At 40.4% G+C, this 19110-nt stretch overlaps 1 protein-coding gene across 6 annotated transcripts in view; it reads left to right on the forward strand.

Annotated features, from left to right (window-relative positions):
- The window catches only part of smtnb (smoothelin b), a 120915-nt gene that overhangs the window by 39151 nt on the left and 62654 nt on the right, over window positions 1–19110 (forward strand). For all 6 annotated transcript variants that reach the window (XM_072434217.1, XM_072434216.1, XM_072434221.1 and 3 more), the window contains exons 3-5: window positions 2070–2148; window positions 2808–2886; window positions 5540–5601. In XM_072434217.1, the coding sequence (XP_072290318.1) occupies window positions 2070–2148; window positions 2808–2886; window positions 5540–5601 (220 nt within the window). The remainder of the gene's footprint in view (window positions 1–2069; window positions 2149–2807; window positions 2887–5539; window positions 5602–19110) is intronic.

Below are 19110 nucleotides of genomic sequence, written 5' to 3' on the forward strand. Positions count from 1 at the left end.
AATGTTTATTTACCCAAAGTGAACTTAAATGAACTGGTTGTGATCCATACTTGAACTATAATATTCAGCTGATCTCTAAAAGCACATGCAACTCTTTTCACTTTCTTTGATCACTGCTGTTTGATCACAGCTCCATTTCCTTCTAACATTAACATGTTTCAAAGAAATACTTGTCAAGGTGATAATGAACATTTGGACCATTTCCCAGTGCGTATAAATCTAGTTTTTCTTCTGAATGCAATTATGAGCGGTGGCTGCTGTAATCCGTCCCATGCGGTGCTGCTCTCGCATGACTTGGGAAAACAAAGGGCATACCTCGTCCACGTGCACTCCCATCTGCACGTGCACGCTCTACGCTCGTGCACGCTCTACGCTCCAGGAATGTGACTGTCCGACCTTATTGTGGCACATTTCTCCTCACAACACTGACCACGTCCTGTCACTGCAAGCTCCAGGTTCCAGGAATTTGGGCTCTAAAACATATTTAGTGAGTGATTTAAGAATAATAATAATAATTCAGTTCACAGTGCACATTTTAACTAAAATATTATCTGCTAAACTAATACTGAATAAGGAATCCCATGCATTTCAGAGAGGAGGGGTAGAGTAGCCAAAAATGATTCTCAAGTAAGAGTCTCATAACTTAAAATTCATAATACTCAAGTTGAAGTAGGGTAGAAGTAGTGCCCAAGAAATAACTCTATTAAAGGTAGAAATGTATTTTGGCGAACGACTACTCTTTAACAAATGAAAGTTAATGTAATAGAAATGACAACACCATTAAATGATCGCTTTGATTGACTAGACAACTCTCTAAGTAAATGTCTTGATGGGAGTGGATCATTCATTTGCGTGGGTGATAATTAATATGCGTATACATCTTTTCACAGCTCATTTACAGATAAATGTGAGTCCAGTAAACACGGACATACTTTACGTTAGTCCTATGAGTTATGTTTACAATGTGGTGGTAGCATCTCCCGAGCTAAGCGCTAACTAAAGTGAAAGAAAAGTAGCGTCAAACACATGTTTACCACCCTCACTGCTCAGTTCAACACAAATGAGATTTATTTTAGTCCTGACTAAACAATTGTCTGTTGTGAGAGTAATATCCAACATGCTTGTGCTCCATCTATGGTGACAATCTTCTCTCTTCTCCACACTGACACTTTGATTTAGAAAAAGTTATATTTTATTGTTTGCATGATCTCTGCTGAAATTCACTTTTATTCTTGAGTCATGCATTCAGAAGCACTATGTCTCACACATATAAACTACTGCACAGATAAATGTCATCACTTTGCTTGTGTATTAATCTGTCAGTAGATTGGATACAATTGTTGTATTCTAAAGAGTCTAAGCTTTAAAACGAGGTATTATATGCCCAAGTGGAATATTTGCCGTATCTGGAAGATTTTAGCCGATAGCCCATTTTGGCTGATGATATTGGCAACAGTTACATAGTAAGTACACTGTAATGACACTGTAATAGATATTACTCTAGTAGGGGTAAACATTTGGTGCATGAAGTACCCTTTTATTTGAAGGGTTAGACTATGTGTTTTCATCCATTGTAGAGAGTATAATTAGATTGTGATTGACACTTGCAGGCCTAATTTGCCATACGTTGACACTTTCCAAATCATTTCTGTCTATTATCCTGTTAAAGGCGGTATGGACGATTTTTCGGCGATTTGAGAACGCAGGCGGAAGGCACTCCCCCGTGCGGAACGATACAACACACACGTGCGTTTGTTTATTAGCGCAACGGAGCGCATCGCATCGCTCGTCTCCCGTAGATTTCTGTCCACTTCTGCGTCAGCTCGAACTGTCTTTCTCCGTCTTCATTTTGCCCCGTACACTGAGGGAACTATATTATGATAGATCCATGCGCTTAGGCACGCGGAAACGTGGGGACGAGCCTGACGCGGCTGCAGGTGAGCGGTAGGTGCGTTTTATGATTGATACGTGGCAGGACAAATGATTTATCCACGCCACGAGGAAATATGATAAAGGTGGTATGGACGATTTTTTTCAGCAAATTTTTTAAGTCTTGAACTTTCCTTTAGGCCCGAAAGCAGTGACGCGCTGGAGCTCCTCTCTCAGAAGCTTCAGGGCATCAGGGACATCGAGGAGCTCACAAAGATGGTGAGTTTTGACAAGCAGTGGGGTTGTTTGTAGTTGTAAGCACATTATTGCAGTTTTTTGCAGTACCTTCTCTGCTTTACTCTATTCTACTCGGCTCTGCACTTGTGGCCTCGCTCAGCCCCAGATGCATTTTCGTTACAAGTGGTGCTGAGTGATGCTGTGTGTAACTGGGCGTGGAAACGGTACAAATGATTTGAGACTGAAAAGGATGTCTGCTCGACAGTCAAACATATGACAACTACTACACATTATGACATTGTAACTATAATATATCAGTGATACTGCTACAGCTGCGCCAATAAAGCAGAGCAAAATAAACAGAATTAAAGACACAAAGGAAGAATATAAACACGGAGAATAGCGAACAGGAAATATAAACTTTATTACTCACCTCTCATGAAGCTAAAGCTAAACTACAGCGTTGTTGCACTTGCACTGAAAAGAACTGTTACATTTATAATTAATACAGATAAATATTAAGTTAGTAAACTTAACCTATGGAAAAGGCCTATAAGTACAAGCATGTGGGGCCCCCACACCAATAGGGCCCCCCACACACCACAGTTCAGTCTCTTGGGGAGACTCTTGGGGAAAAGGGATTTTTGTGCAAATGTTAGCATATCTTTCTGACGAAGTTTATATTGTTTCCTCTGTTCCAGTTGCGTTCTGCTGGAGAGTACGAGGAGAGGAAGATGATCCGAGCCACCATCAGACAGATCAGAGAGGAGCATCAGCAAAGTACGGCACCCAGCCACGGCACCCAGCCACGGCACCCGGGTGGGGCTCACACGGGTGGGGCTCACACGGGTGGGGCTCACACGGGTGGGGCTCACACGAATTCCCCTTGCAGTAACTTTAAGTGCCACACTGCAGTAATAATACATGGAAATGAAAAATGTGGGTTTTGCTTGAAACAAAATTATTGTTTATTTAGTCATTGATTCATTCATTTGAGTTTTTGAGTCTATTGTAAATGGTTGTAGTCACCTGCTACAGAAAACCGAGGAGTGACTAAAGGATGTGCAACTCAAACTTTTTTACCAACTAAATATTTGTGAATGAAAATTAAGTGGTGAGTTTGTCTGTGGATTTGGGGAGTAAAGGCTGCTGTGATGAGTGACCGGTGACAGTAACAAAGCAAATGTCTGTGAGATAAATGACGTCCAGCTAATGGAGCAGTTGCCATAGTCTAAAATAAATAGGACTGTAGTTTTGACCAGGAGCTGTGTGAATGAGGTTTTATTATGATTAAAATAATATTTAAAATGTTATTTAGTAAGCAGTAGTAAAGTTAGTTAAGTTTAGTTTTCACTGTCCTCTGTGCTTGTGGGCACCAGAAAGTGATTTCCTCTCAGCTCCTCCAGTAAAGGAAAGGTAAAGCCCATATAAAGCCCTCTGACTGAAGCAGTAGTGCTTAGCTTTAGCTCCAACTCAGCTGAAAGCTTTCTTAAAGGGGCACAGGCACCTTTTCCTCTCACACTACTGCCCTCCATAACACATTCCCATATGTCTCTGCTGCGTAGAGGAAACAGTTTAAGGTGGTAAACAGTTAAAATTCTAAAATGTGGTTACCAGAGTTGCTTGAGTCATTGTGCTGTTTGAAGGATGGTTTTATGGCAGTATTGCTGTTACCACCACATACCCTAGACATTTCATAACTCCAACATTTGGCCCCAGCTTTTGTCTCTAGCACCTACATATCCCACCTCATGCCTTCACTTGCCCCCGCCTCAGCAGCACAGTGCAGTGGAGCTCAGCCTGAGACTGTGGAAGATTCTTGAATGATAATGACTTGGATTAAAGATTCCTCTCATTCCTGGGGCCGCTCTGCTCCCTGAAGCCCCTTTGCGATCCTATCAAGACAGATACTGAAGAAAAACTAAGATCAGCCATTCCTGCGATTATGTGCTTCTGGTGAGCAGTGCCGGCACTTTCCTCTGTTACTGTGGTACGAGTGCAGCAGCTAAATATACATTGTCACATTGCCCCCACTGCGCAGTTGAGTAACTTTGACTCTAGATGTCACTGTCCTTAGTTTGATGCCAACTCCTTAGTGTAGTGGTCTCCAATGTGGAATTATGACAGTGTATTTCAAAACGGTACGTCTCATTGAAATTGGGATAGATAACATAATAAGATACATTTTAAAACGTCTATTTCATTTTACTGTGGGGCTCCCAAAATGGTTGAATGGTTATTTTGGGGGTCCCAGCCTGAAAGGTTTGGGAACCTCTGCCTTTGTGCCGTACAGATGCAGTTCTGCACCCTCTGCTGGTGTTTTGCAGGCACATACACCTTTTCAAGTTATAGAGAAATCTCCACAGCTAATGTTTGTTTAAGGACACATACTATGCTAAAGTAACTTTTTGGCCACTTAATTCACGCTTGTTTGATGAATCCTGGTCTGTAAGTCTTCTCCCTCGGAGCCTCAGAAAACAGACCGGTTTTGTGACATCAAAGGTCGAGTTGCTAGATCTCCTGTGCTGTTTTTTAAGTCCATAAATCATCATTACAACTGTGTGCTTACAGTAGCTTGTCGGGGTAAGCTAAGTTTGTTTATCTCCCCTATGTTATCCCTCCGCAGCCAGTAGGTGGAGCGCTAACTCAATTATTGACATGCCTGACTGATATAAAGTGCTGTGTGGTTTTGGCCCAATTATTTTCAAAGTTCTTAAACAGATGCCACAATAAAGGTACAAGAGCATGTTTAAAGTGTGTATGAAGGTTCTCCTGTTTTTGTTTTGTGTGAAAGAACCTGTTGTAAATATTGATCATAGTTCTACGTTAGTTAAACAGCAGTTTGTGAAGAATGTTTCATTTTTAAATAAAAGTTTAAAATTACAGAAAGTAGTGCAGCGTTCTAAAACAGAATCCCTCTTTGATGTCATCAATGTGCGACATTCCATTTAAAACACAATTTACACTTAACTGACAGTTTAAACAATCATTCGACAAAATTAAGGTGTTCTATGGTATCATTGTTTGTCAAAGTATATCTAAATAAGGTGTGTAATTGATATGGATTTTGGCTCTTGTTTACAGTCTAGTTGCAAGGTTACAGTTGTGGAATTACCTCTACCTATGTCATATTTGTGCTCATGTCCAACCAGGAAGTACAACTATAAATATTGTCAACTGGGAACAAATGGGCAAAATGTTTAGTAAAATCTGAAATATAATTGAAATATAATTGAAATATAATTGTGTTATAATTGTGTTTTAATGAAATATGTCTGACCTTGTTGTTGTTTAAAAAGCTTGAATATTGATTTATAATGAACTTCAAAGGACAAAGTAAATACTAAACCAAGAAAAAAAATCCTTGTAAATAGTTCTGGAAAGTGAATCTGATGTCAAATATCCCGGTCTCACTGGCTGTTTGTTCCTGTAGGCGCAGTGGAGAGGTGCAGAGCTCTGGAGCGGTTGGACGGTCCCAGCGGGGTCAGGACGCAGGTGAGGGCTTCTCAGTCTCCTTCCTGTCCCATAGGTCGGCTGTGGTGGAGCTGGTTTGGTCATCAGGTCACATCCCCACACAGCAGGAGGAGAGCAGGCTGTTAAGGAAGCATGCAGGAAGTGACTCGAGAGCTAGACTAACTACAAATGCACTTTACATACACAAGTTAAAGGAAACCACAACACACACTGAAGATCCAATCATCTGCCCAATCATTTAAAAGTGCTCTGTGTAACTTTTCTCCTGCAGTGTATTGTGTCCATTGTGAGCTTTACATGTTTAATGCCGTAATGAAATTTATGAACCACGACTCAAGATTTTCCCCATGATCAGAAATGTTTCATAGCCGACGGACAAAATCGTGTTTCATGCATTTGTCGACAGCTGGACAGAGATTGCGTGGAGTGATTTAGCTTGAGTTTGGGAGTAACTGAACAGTTAAATCTGCCGTTTCACTCATGAAGATCCCGTTTGTTCTTCTCTACGTACATAGTAGTTTCTGTGCGAGATCCTAATCATTTTTGAGAGTTTTCGTCCGCGCCACGCCACATTTATCGACACACATAGGGCAAGTCTTTAGTCCACCGAGAACTTCTTTAGGCGACTCCAGCTCTACTTCATTGTGAAAAGTGCACCTTTAATAACTTATATGTTTCAGAACTAAAGCTGGAGTTGTGTTTGCAGCTCAAAACGTTTGCCCCTCACCAGTTTACATCATTGAGTGGAAATTCATTAAGCTCCTCTGTGTTGTCTGTGTAATTCCTCAAGTCATGTTTTCAAATTATTTTTTTTAGCTTCTCAGCTCCTCAGTGCATCCGATTTGGCGTTTCAAACCGACTAGTGAGTTACAGACCAAATGGAAGAGATGTGAGGTTAAAGTGCCCATGGACGTGGTATTGGCCGCATGTTAAACTGTTTTTTGTCCTGTTCCTACAAAATAAACATACATAAACATATAACGCTTTTTTAGTTTAAAGTGGGTTTATTTACACCAAACCCGTGGCCTTGCTTTAACTTTCTAAAGTCATGATGAAGTGGCTGTGTCTTTTTCCATTTTATTTGACATAAACACATTGTCACTGTAAGAGCTGAAAGATTAGACACAGAATGTAGCCGTAACACAATACCTGTTCCTATGCTAAGGTGACTAAGAAGAGAAGGCCTCAAAAATGCGTGATGTTGACCCTTCCTATTGTGTCTGCTCTGTAACCATAAGTGACACATTCCAGGCTTTGTGGCGTCTTCACTGTTTGCGTGTGGGACAGTCCTCTCCATCGTCTCTCCATCCTGCCGTTCCTGCTCCTGTTTTTGTTGCATTCTTCTCTGTGGCTGCTCTCAAACCTCCACGGTCCGTGCGAGAGGAAAACAAAACACCACGTCTACACACCACCCTAACACACCAGTGAGCGGGGATTATCCTGCCTCAGCCTTATGAGCTGACTCCTGGGAAACAAATGTCATGAATTGCCCCATTTGGGGGTGAAACTCGCAGAATATTTTGCCCAAGTTTGGCCTAGACTTTTGGTAAAGGCGTGGTTTGCTTCACTTGTAGTTTTTGGATACTAATGTCAGTACTACTACATAAAAACAAGATTGGACTCTCACTAACTCACTTTAAAGGGACTTAACCATGTTAAAATCTTGTTCTCTCAACAAAAACATACCTGGAGTTGTATTTTGCGTCACTCGTTTGCAGCATTTTTGTGGACAATTTGTGTTGTCTCGTTGCCTAATGGCTTCAGCTTTTTGTTTTTCGTAGTTCATTCATTCTGGATTTGATTATTTTTACTAATACTACTTGTATTTAGGTCGCTACACTTTAAAATGAGGACAGTATGATTTTGAGATGAACTGTTTTTGCCCTCTATGTAAATGACAATATAAAAAGTAAGTAAGTAATTGCGTTTAACTAGTGCAGACGTTTCCATCCGCTGTGTGACTTATAATGTTGGAAGTGTCTGGGCCAGCTCATTGAAGTGACACGGAGTTGTAATGGGCCTGCTGGGGTCTGTGCTCTCCATTGTTCTCCCCCATTGTTCTCCATTATGCTCTCCTGTGCAATAAGAAGTGTGTCTTCTCCGAGCGGAAACGCTGACAACCCAGAATATGGCGTCACAGGAAATCCTCGCTGACTTCACTTCCTGTGAGCTGGCTGAGTTCTGTGATGGGCCAATGACGGTCCGCTGATGGACGAGGGGCAGGAGGAAATACATGTTTTGACATTATTAAGATCCTTCATGACTGTGACTGCTGCTCACATGTTTTTTACACACCCTTTAAGCTCTTGGTCACTCTTTGCTGGCACCACACTCAAACCTATAACCCTATCTTTTAAAAAGGCCATAAACATCTTGTTTTGACAATTTTATTCATGTTCATCCTGCAAATGGTTGAGGGCCAGAAAGGAATCCATGATGCCGTGGTGACAACAACCACACATGTGCAATGCCCCAAACCACTACATCGACACAAGCATGCATGTGTCATTTCAAATCTAACCCAAAGCACAAAAGCCTAAAAAAACTATAATTTTGGGCTGTCACTATATTTCAAATTATAATCTCCTTTTGTCGCAGCATCTTAAGAAACAGGGAACTATATAGACCATGATCCTTTGCTCCATTTCAGTGCAAACATGAAGACATTATCAAGCGCATATATTTAAACATTTTTGGAATATAACTGCAATGATTCCCATGAAAGTCTTGTCAGGTCATTTTAAAATGTCAAAGTATAATTTCTGTAATTCTATTTGCCAATAAATACCATAGCATGAGATTTGCATGAGATTTTGCATATTGTACCAAGAGATTTGAATGTTCCGAGTTCATGTTGTGTGTTTTCCCCAAATTAAATGATGTCTAATGACTACAAACTCATGCATGACACTGTTTTACTACAAACTGGATAGAAAAGCAGTGTAATCAGTTTTTCCCCCCTCCACGTTTTATACATATTCTTTTACAGCTGGTTGGCCCAAACAAAATATAATATCGCTGGAGATTTAAAAGGGCAAAAACACCAAAACGGGCAAATATTTCTTGTGGAGACTCCTCAATAATTGTGATATTTCATGATATTCCACAACAATAAAGGCCTATCACATTTTTAAAGAAACAAATACATTTTTACAACAGTATTTATTTGTTAAACCCCCACATGTGTTTTAATAATCACAATTGTGAACTGCATTTACTGCATTACATCAAGTAAATATGAAAGAAGCAACAACATATGCTTTTTTACTCTGTCTGAAGATACCTGTAAACCTTATGTAAAGACAGAACACAGCCCCTCAAATGAAAAACCCTAAATCTTAGTTTAACACAGCTACAAATAAAGTAGTAGGGTGTTCCCCTTTGTGATGAGTAAAGTTCAGCACATTCCCAGTGTGAAACCTTCAGGTCCACAGCGTGTATTTCCAGCTCTAACACAACGTTTTGTTCTTTACACACCCACAAAGAAGAGTTGTGGGTGTGTGTATGGGATATCAGAATCAGGAAAGGATATGTTGTTTTTTCTAACTTTAAAATATAATTAGAAAACAAGGCATAGCAGTATTTTATATTTTCATATCTATCCAACTATATCTTGATTTATCCTGGTCACTTTGAGCACCTACTTTGTACTGGTTAAGTTTTTATTGTACAGTCTTGGTTTAACCTAATTTAGACATGGCTCAGTCTTGCTTTGGTCCTGGTTCAGTCCTTGTTTAATCCTTGTTTAGTAGGTCCCAGTTCAGTCCTGGTTCAGTCCGGGTTCAGTCCCAGTTCAGTCTTGGTTTACTCGTAGTTTAATCCTGGTCCAGTCTTGTTTTGTTTCAATCCTATTTCAGTTTTAGTTGAAGCCTGGTCCCGGTTCAGTCCCGGTTCAGTTCGGGTTCAGTCCCGGTTCAGTCTGTCCACAGGTTGGTGTTTTTGACTGGAGAATATGTGCTCGTTACCAAATGAACAAGAATTAAATAAAACTCAACTCCTGGCATGTTTTTAATGTGAAAAACAATTACAACACCTGATAAAAAAATCTCCTCCTAGTGGATTTCGCGTGCCTCTTTGAACAGCTCGACACCAAGGAGCGCTGCAGAAAAGCAAAGCATTTTCTTGTGCCTGCTCAGCCGCCGCTCATAAAACCTGATAATTATAGGTGTGTGACAACGCCGTCTGTGGAAAACTGTGCAGCCTTTCCCAACAAAACAAGAGGCCGACCTGAGTGAAGTGCACTGGGAGGCTTTATGTGACCAGGGGCCCTTCAGAATTAACGAACTGCCTCATCTGAGAACTGTTGTGTCATTGTTCTCCCACATACAACACTATGTTCTGTTTTTGAGCTTGTTTTTGACACTTCAGCTTTGTCATTTCCTTACTACAGCCTAAAATAGTGTAAATATATATGAAAAACATTCTGGGGATACCACCTGATGACATCACAAGGTGGAAGCCCACGTTTTGAGCTCTGAAGAAGAGGCAGGATGACTCTGTAGTCTTGTGAAGGAAACAAAACACAACTATGGGTATGTTTTCGATGGGAAAACAAAAAGAGTTAAAAAAGCTGAACGTAGATTTAGAATACTGCTAATATAGGACGGAAGTCTGCCAACTCCTCGTTTCCCTGGAGATTTGAGTTTTGCTTTGCCTGAAATGTAACCTGTCTGTCATCGGCTTAGAAGTGTAGAACTCATTTCAATCTAGAAAAGCTCTCGCTGAAATGATCGGTTGAAGCGACACAACAGCGTAAAAAGTCGAAATTGGTTAAATCCAGAGAGAGAAAAGCACAAATTGGTATTTACGCTAACATAGATTTTTGTACGTCCATCTGCGCCGCCATGTTTGTTCTGTTTCTGTCATTTTGGCTCCGCCTTTACCCCAATGCTGCCCTGTGATTGGTCCTGTCCAGCACCAACAACAGCAGGAGCTTGACAAGATGGATTGTTGTGAGCTCGTGTACTTACAAATATTACGGGAATTAATCTTGCTGGCCAGGTTATTGGTCCACAGTATGACCTTAAACTTATCTAGCTCCATGGCGACAAGGATGTTACGCCACCAGGGCAAGTTACGGGTCAGATCTGTAAAGAATGCAGGTGTAGTTTATTTTGCTTATGGATTATCATTTGCACAGTAGAAACATCTCTTTAAGCGTTATTAACCCGACCGGCTTTTGAACCACAGCAGAGGGAGAAGGAGGCGTGGTCAGCTAGGGGTGAGGGGCGGGCTACAGACATGATGGGCGGAGCCAGCAGCAGCAGTGTAAGAGGGAGAGAGGGAGAGAGGCAGTAGTAGAGTCGTGTGGACAGCGGAGTGGCTGCTCATAGGCACGCGGGCAGGGAATCTGTCAACACAAGGTAACCTGACTTTAATCATCTCCTCCAGCTGTGATGGGACGTGTAACTGTCCCGTGTGGAAATGATGGATCATGTCCTTAGGAGCGTTTCTTTAGCTTTAAACCTTTGGGAAAAGTGTAGTTTTTATGTATTTTATGGAACATCTAAGGTTTAAGTTTTAAATGGAGGTAGTCAACTTTTAATTTAACTTTGAAGCTGTAAAGTTACATCAAGTCCTTATTAATTAATTGATTTAATTTGCTAAGGACTTCTTTCGACTGAAATAATATTTTCATTCAAATGGCTAAATAAAATGTATAATATGAAATATATTTAAATATCCATGTCTAAAACCAGACATTTATGGTACTCGGAATGGAAATAATTATTCTGGTTTAGTCCTGGTTTGGACTTGGTTGAGTCCAGCTTTAGTCCTGGTCCAGAGTTAGTCCAGCTTTAGTCCTGGTCCAGAGTTAGTCCAGCTTTAGTCCTGGTCCAGAGTTAGTCCAGCTTTAGTCCTGGTCCAGAGTTAGTCCAGCTTTAGTCCTGGTCCAGAGTTAGTCCAGCTTTAGTCCTGGTCCAGAGTTAGTCCAGCTTTAGTCCTGGTCCAGAGTTAGTCCAGCTTTAGTCCTGGTCCAGAGTTAGTCCAGCTTTAGTCCTGGTCCAGAGTTAGTCCAGCTTTAGTCCTGGTCCAGAGTTGGTCCAGAGTTAGTCCAGCTTTAGTCCTGGTCCAGAGTTAGTCCAGCTTTAGTCCTGGTCCAGAGTTGGTCCAGAGTTAGTCCAGCTTTAGTCCTGGTCCAGAGTTAGTCCAGCTTTAGTCCTGGTCCAGAGTTAGTCCAGCTTTAGTCCTGGTCCAGAGTTAGTCCAGCTTTAGTCCTGGTCCAGAGTTGGTCCAGCTTTAGTCCTGGTCCAGAGTTGGTCCAGCTTTAGTCCTGGTCCAGAGTTAGTGGTTTTCATAACATTGTTATTTTTTTAATAGTAAAATTATTTAGAATTTTTGGACTGATTTCTTAAAGTGACCCGAGTTGGGAGAATCTGACGAGTGCTGAGAATCCAAAGATGAGCTGCAATATAACGTTTTTCACACATTATTATTTTACATTTTTATGAACTTGGGGCAAAAGAGCATAAATATGTGCTAAATGGCTTTGTGTGAATTAAAAAAAAAATATTGTTTAGAGTAACAATTACGTTTGATTAAATTGTGTCCCCGTGGATACCACTGCAGCCCTCCTCTTTACTCACATGAACGTCTTTAAAAGCAGATTACGGTCATTAATTCTTCTGTAGTTCCACTGGTTCTTCAAAGTGGCCTCACTAAAGGAGATTTGGCTTGGTTCTTCTGTACGTCTGACAGTGTCATTTCACTTCTACATGTAAACAACAATTGTCAAACCACTTTAAGAACCAGCCCAAACCTTTCCCTTTTCTTTGTAGTGCGTCTTTGAAATGACGGATACTTAACCATTCCAAATTTAGTTGTTTTTAGTTTCTCTGCGATACAAGGGTTAGGGTTAAGTTATTATGTATAATGTATGATAATGTTTCAAATACTGTTCTCTCTAAAGTGCATGTGAAAGTTGGTTTAGAGATGTTTTCAAACTGTGGATGAGGTTGAAAATTAAGTCTTTTTAATGCTTTATAGGTACTGTACCCATTTTTTTTCAAATAATTCAGTGAAATCTGTTTGGCCCCAGTAAAGATATATTGTAAAAGCAGCTATTCTGGTGAAAATCGGACCGCAGTGTACTCTCTGCATCCAATTATTAATGTTTGTTAGCTTTACGGTGAATATGATGCTAGGAAAGCATTAGGTAACTTAGGCCCGCTGGGGTTTTCCTCTTTCTAAGATGGTAAAGTTTCAAGTACAGTATCTTTTTAAAGTGCCATGTGAACGTGAAACGCATGAAAACGATATATGTACTGACAAAATGACGATACACTCAGCCTGTTTACCTCTGATCTGATCTGGAGTCTGTGGAGGAGCAGACGTGATGGCGTGATCTGCAGGATCAGATGGAGCGATTGAGTGGAAAAATGGAACTATACCTGACAGGGTTCAGTTCTTTTTAGACCTCGATTATACACTTCATTGCAGTAGATTGGGGTTAAAATATATTTATTGAAATATGTCTTGGTGTCTCAGGTGTTTAGTGTTATAAATGCTCAAATATATATGAAATGCAACATTTTAAAAGCATATTTGAATTTAGCTTAATTTACACTAGTTTCATTAAATCTGTTTACAAGGTCATATCCCTTTGAGCATCATAAACACCGTTTTAAATTTCTCACATTTGTGACATCAACGGTAGAGATCTGGTGGTCTCCTGCTGTTTTTAAGTCCATAAATCATCACCAGACTCTAATCACGTTCATACAACTGAGTGCCTATATTAGCATGTCGAGACATGCTAGCTTTTGTTTATTCTCCCAGGATAATTCTACCTTATGCCTGTAGATGGAGTGCCAACACCAATCCTGAGAATGGATTATTATTATATTTCTTTTTGATACATTTTTCTTTTCTTTTTTTAAAGTTTGTGTACTAAAATTCCAGTGACTGAAATTCAGACACACGATTCTAATATATAGATTTATTTCATATTTTCATTGTTAAAAATCCCTTAAAGACCCCACAAGTGTTGAGATTTAAACTATTCCAAAGGTTTGGTTTGTCATTTTAAATTAACCTCTTTTTCTGTATTAAACATTTGGATTTACTTTTTGTCATATTTTAATCAACAGTCTAAGTGAAATAATTACAATATTCAAGATGATATCCAGTATCATATTTTCCTCATTGCATGCAGCCGGGGGTCTGTGGGTTCCATGCTTCATTGACGGCTGCTGGAGTTCTTGGAACTGTTCCTAGCGTGTGGCAGTGCAGTAATGGAAAAGAACTGTCCAGGTTTTCCTCAAGATCAGTCTGACGCTGTGAGCTCAGCGGCACATGAGGGGAAAGAGGGGGTGCACTGCTGGAAAACAGAGGAGAGGGAAGTAGTTGAGGATATTTTTTTTAGTTTTTTTTTGTTTTTCTCGCTTGAATAAAAAATATTCTTTAATTTCAAGCACAATTGCTGTCCCCGCCATTTTTCAGGACGTCAATGTATGTTGTGACCATCTCCGCTTTTAGATAGTCATGAAAAAAGTACATGCCACTGAAAATGAAGAAGACAGAAGTTTTGGGTTTTGGTCCTTATCGAGTGCAGTCACTGACACTTAAAGCAGCAAAAACCTGCCACAACAAACGTTTGGAGATTCTACATCTAAGCGTCCTCTCCGTGCAGACAAGCCCTCAAAGAGTTCAAGAGTTCAATTAACCTGGTAGTTTCATGTGCAAACTAGTCTCGTTTCAGTCTTCAGTATTTGCATAGAAAACATTCTTTTTCAGCATCTCTGCTTTCGGTTTCACACTGAACACTTGTATCATGTATCTGATGCCCTCTGCTGGCGATTGAAGGGAGTGAAGCATGTTGAAAAGGGCAAGAGCAGAACAGCTAACTAACAACATGACACTTATGGATAGATTCTTCAAAGTTACACCAATCATTTTAAATTTCCAGTGACAAAATAAGTCTCTAAAAACCCAAAGGATCTCTTAGACGCTGTAGAAGTTGCTCATACAACAGTTCCAGGTCAATTTGACATCAAAAACTCCAAAAGGGAATTTAGCAGAATATGTCCCCTTTAAGGTTTGGAGTAGAGCTCACATTTGGTGTGTGCTAAAGATATTGGTGATATTTTCTACAGTTTATTATGGGAGACAGGCCCAAGTGGTTTCACAGACTCAGACACTCGACCCTGTTCTCCGTTTGAAAGATCTCTGATGGACAATGAAGTACAGTATTTGGAAGCAAGAAAATACTAGTTTGGGTCATGTCTTTTCACAGGGTCATTAAAATACATAAATATTTGCAACTACGTTTCAAATGGAAATGGTTTTGTCTCTATCTTGATAAGCAGAAGAATAAGATTTTGATGTGGCTTTATTGATAATAATTCTGGCCTGAGACAAATTTACATGAAATAATGGGTTAAATAGAAGGGACTATTTTCAATACGTGGTCTCGTCTATAAACTATTAAGAGTGTGACGCTAAATACTGACTGATTAAAAAGAAAACCTAAGATTAGATTATTTAGAGTATGCACATTATACAAAATTGACTTTTGAGCTTTTAACCAGCATTGTTCCCCCATCAAAAACATACCTGGAGTTGTATTTAGCTTCATTTTTATGACTGTTAAGAAAGTCCTCTCCCTCCGAGTCTCACAAAACCCTTGGTTTCAAATTTCTCGTTTTTTCTGTTGTCAAATCTCATCGTTCACAACAGTACACTTTACATCTGCGATTACATTATGATGTCGGTGCAGGTTTGTGGAAACATCGGACCTAGAGAAAGTCATTTGGTTTTTGGTACAAACTGTGCATTATTTAAAGAGACACCAAAGCCAAGGACCAAAAGCTAATTTAGAAAAGCTAATTTAAAGGACTATAACAATACACACAATGCATACATTGTGTCCTCCAAACTGCTCATTGGGTCAGTTAAGTCTCACAAAACTGTAAGCGTATCTTTTGTATTGGTCCAACATTGCTCTGGAAGCTCTTGAGTGTGGAGCAGCAGCCGTAATGACAGAGCGGCTTCTCTCTCTCTGCTCTGTGTGAAGTGCATGGTCCTCCCTGCTCCTGCTCTGTGGTTTAGAGCTGCTGTGAAGTGCCAGCTGTCTGTCTGAGAGACACTCACGTGTTTCTAAGTGCTTTTACTTAAACCAACTGAATTTTACACATTTTGATTTCTGTTACCATTCCTCTTCATTTTTACCTCTATTCTTGCATTTTAGAATGTTTGTATTTGACAAACTTTTGAAGGCTTTTAAGGGGTCAAATAGATATTAGATATTACAGAATATTGGTTTTATCCAATATTCTCAGGTCAAAGTAGAAAGTTGGTGCTCAACTCAAAATTAGCAAAGCATTATCAACTTTACAATTGTTTTATCTGAATATCAAACTGCAGCACTAGGTAGCAGGTACCGCTATATACTGTTACTTCTACCACCGGTACATTTCTACTACTACTACCACGTCTTTACTGGTCCTGTTCTCCTGTGAGACCCTGCAGAGGACACAGGCCCTTGTCTTTACAGCCCATTCACTTTTATTGTCCTGGCCTTATAATGATTGTCTAATGCAGTTGACAAACGGTCATCAGGTGCAGCTTAAGCCCGTCGTCATGGCGTCTAGAGTCAACATGCTTAAATACACACTTTACTTGTGTCCCCTGGCTGCGGGCTCTTTATGTGCACAAGCTCCTCCATCCTCCTTTCTATTATCCCACATTAGTCAGCCGTTTTAAAGTACATTCGCCGAGAGTCTAAAGAGTTCACAGGTCCTGAGGTGGAGTGTACGATATTTAGCATCAAGCGTGCGAGATACTTCTGAGGTCAGGTGATAGAACCCTCAGAGAAACCTCCCAGACCAACTCTACTTGCAGTACAATAACCGAGCATGGGAAGTATTGAACTTGGATGAGTGACGTTTGGACTGTGACACTGGTTGGGGTTGCAGTGGTAATATTTTAGTCCCACTTGGTCCTTTGCGGCTCCGCTTTAGGTGGTGCAGCCGGTCCTTCTCGCTTTGCTTCTGCCTGTTGCTCTGAAGTGTCTGAGGATGCTCTCATCTTGTCTCTACCCTGTAATCAGCTCCTGTTTGGGGGCAGAGCTGGTTCCTCCCTGGGCCTTTTCTCCGTACATCCAGAGACAGGGCTGTGGTTTGCTCTGTCAGCACTGAGCCTCTGACAGAGGATAGACATGACCAGTGTAGTGAGGGACAGGTAGTGTCTTTAATGTAAATCTTGTTTTTATAATGTATTTTCTTCTTTAAAAGCATTCAGATATATGTAAATTCAGACTGGAGAGGTGTGAAGCATGCGCATACAACTCTACATCCTGCTCCGTCCGTCAGTGAATCTTCAGACTTCCTGTCGGTTTATTTATTGGTAAAAGTCCAAATTTAAAGGTGCGCTGTGTAACCCAGGTGAATGCTATGGCTTTTTGTGAAATGTTCCACAGTCTGGCATTAAACATGTATTTTACTAATAAGAAAGTGATACTTTTCTGAAGAGCAAATGACGGCCCGCTTTTGTTGTTGCTACGTGGGGCCCTCAGTTTTGGGGCCCTGCACTGTTTGTGCGGGGGGCCTTTCCACAGACGCTCCAGGTACAATAGTGAGATGTGGTGATGCTCAGGAGCAAACATCTCGGTCAGAACTTTGATTTAGCCTTGGTGTGCATGTAAAGGTGCACGTGAAGCTAGTGAGTGACTGCATTCTAGACGAGGTGTGACATGAGCTTGAATTGGGAAACCAGAGCACAAATGAAATGGAGGATACTTATGAATGTCCAAATATTTGGCGAGTTGCAGTTATAAGTGTACTACCATATGGTTCCACGGTTGTATATGATGTCACAGTAAACTCCTCCAGTCTTGTGTGTTCGGGGCAGGTATAGGAGTGTGAAGTTCTTACTCAAAGGAGGCGGCAGACAGGGTTATTATTTGTGCAGCTGATGTTGTTTGGGCCGAGTGGTCCCGGGCCACAGCGGTGCGGGCCCCTGCTCAGGTTTACAGCCCTCACTGCTCCCATCCATCTGTCCAAACCCAGCTGGGGAACCAGGAAAAACCAGGAAAACAGGACATATTTTAAAGGAGAATGGAAGAAGAATATATATTGTAGCCTAAAAAAAAAAGGTTTACGATTATTCAAGATTATTATTGACACCGAAACTAAGCGTCAGTCATCTTAAAGGCGCAATGGACGATTTTTCGGCGAAAAAGTCTCCCGTGCGGACTGATACAACACACACGTGCGTTTGTTTATTAGCGCGACGGATCGCATCACATCTCTCGTCTCCCGTAGATTTCCGTCTTCTTCTGAGTCAGCTCGAACTGTCTTTCTCCGTCTTCATTTTGTCCCGTACACTGAGGGAACTATATTATGATAGATCAATGCGCTTAGACACGCGGAAACGTGGGGACGAGCCGGACGCGGCTGCAGGTGAGCAATATTTATGATTGATACGTAGCAGGACTAATCGGCAGTCCACGCCACGAAGAAATAAGACTCAGATTTGGGCCGAAAAAATTGTCCATTCAACCTTTTAAGTCATTTTTATTGGCTTTGTCTAATAGAAGATTCAAAAGGTTGTAAATACATTCCAGATTCCGTAAAGGAGGCAAAAGGGAAGTGGAACATTCTGTGATTTGAATGGGGAAAATAGGATTGACCTCAGATTTGAACAAAATGTAAAAAATAAATAATCTGTAGTTCTGGTAAATGAAAACCACTCAACTGTACTGTACGTGAGCGATATCAGAGATATCAGAGACACCAAAACTGTATGGTACCTTGTGTATTTCTTAGTTAATGGACCATTATTATTTAAAAATGGTGATGAAGGCAATATCTTAATGTTTACATTTTCCTCATAATTTTTTTTGTTAGTTTTGTTTTTACTGTATCTGAAGATTATCGTTATCGGTCTGGGCCCAAAAAAAAAAACACTGTCTAAAATTGTAATTTGAATCAATCAAATTGTTTTATTCCCCAGATAAATACATTCTGATAACATTTTTACCAAAGTCGAAAGTTCTTTTCTAATCTTCACTGGAGCGATGGATGTGATAGATTTAGGGCCTTGCTGCGGATTTAAAAATATAAAATATGGGTATAGGCAAAAATCGGAGATAGGCCACAATCAAATATCAGATATCTGCTTAAAGAATCCATATCGGACCATCCTTTTTTACTTTTACTTTATGTAGTGGAAAGACAGCACAACACACAGACAGGACAAACTTGCTCCCATGAATCCCTTTTTTCTTCTCATAGCTCAAATACAATTTTGAGGCTAGAAAGTTGTACTCTTCAGTCATTTGCAAATAGGAATAAAACTAAGTGACAAATCTACACTGGGATTCAAGTTTGTTTTGTTCATAATGGGTCAAGTCTGCAGCTTTTTGATCCGATCGCAGTCATTTTAAAGGGTCCATACATCTTCAGTGTGTGTCCGGTCTCGATTATAAAACGGACATAAATAGTCAGATAAAAAGAAGCAGCAAAATCAATGTAGGTTCTGACAATTATATTTTTGTGTCTGACCTGAATAATGACTTTTATGTGGTAA

The sequence above is a fragment of the Eucyclogobius newberryi genome, unplaced genomic scaffold, assembly GCF_026437365.1.
Source record: "Eucyclogobius newberryi isolate DKJ021-1_F unplaced genomic scaffold, fEucNew1.0.hap1 SCAF_6, whole genome shotgun sequence".
In the NCBI taxonomy this organism is placed as follows: domain Eukaryota; kingdom Metazoa; phylum Chordata; class Actinopteri; order Gobiiformes; family Gobiidae; genus Eucyclogobius; species Eucyclogobius newberryi.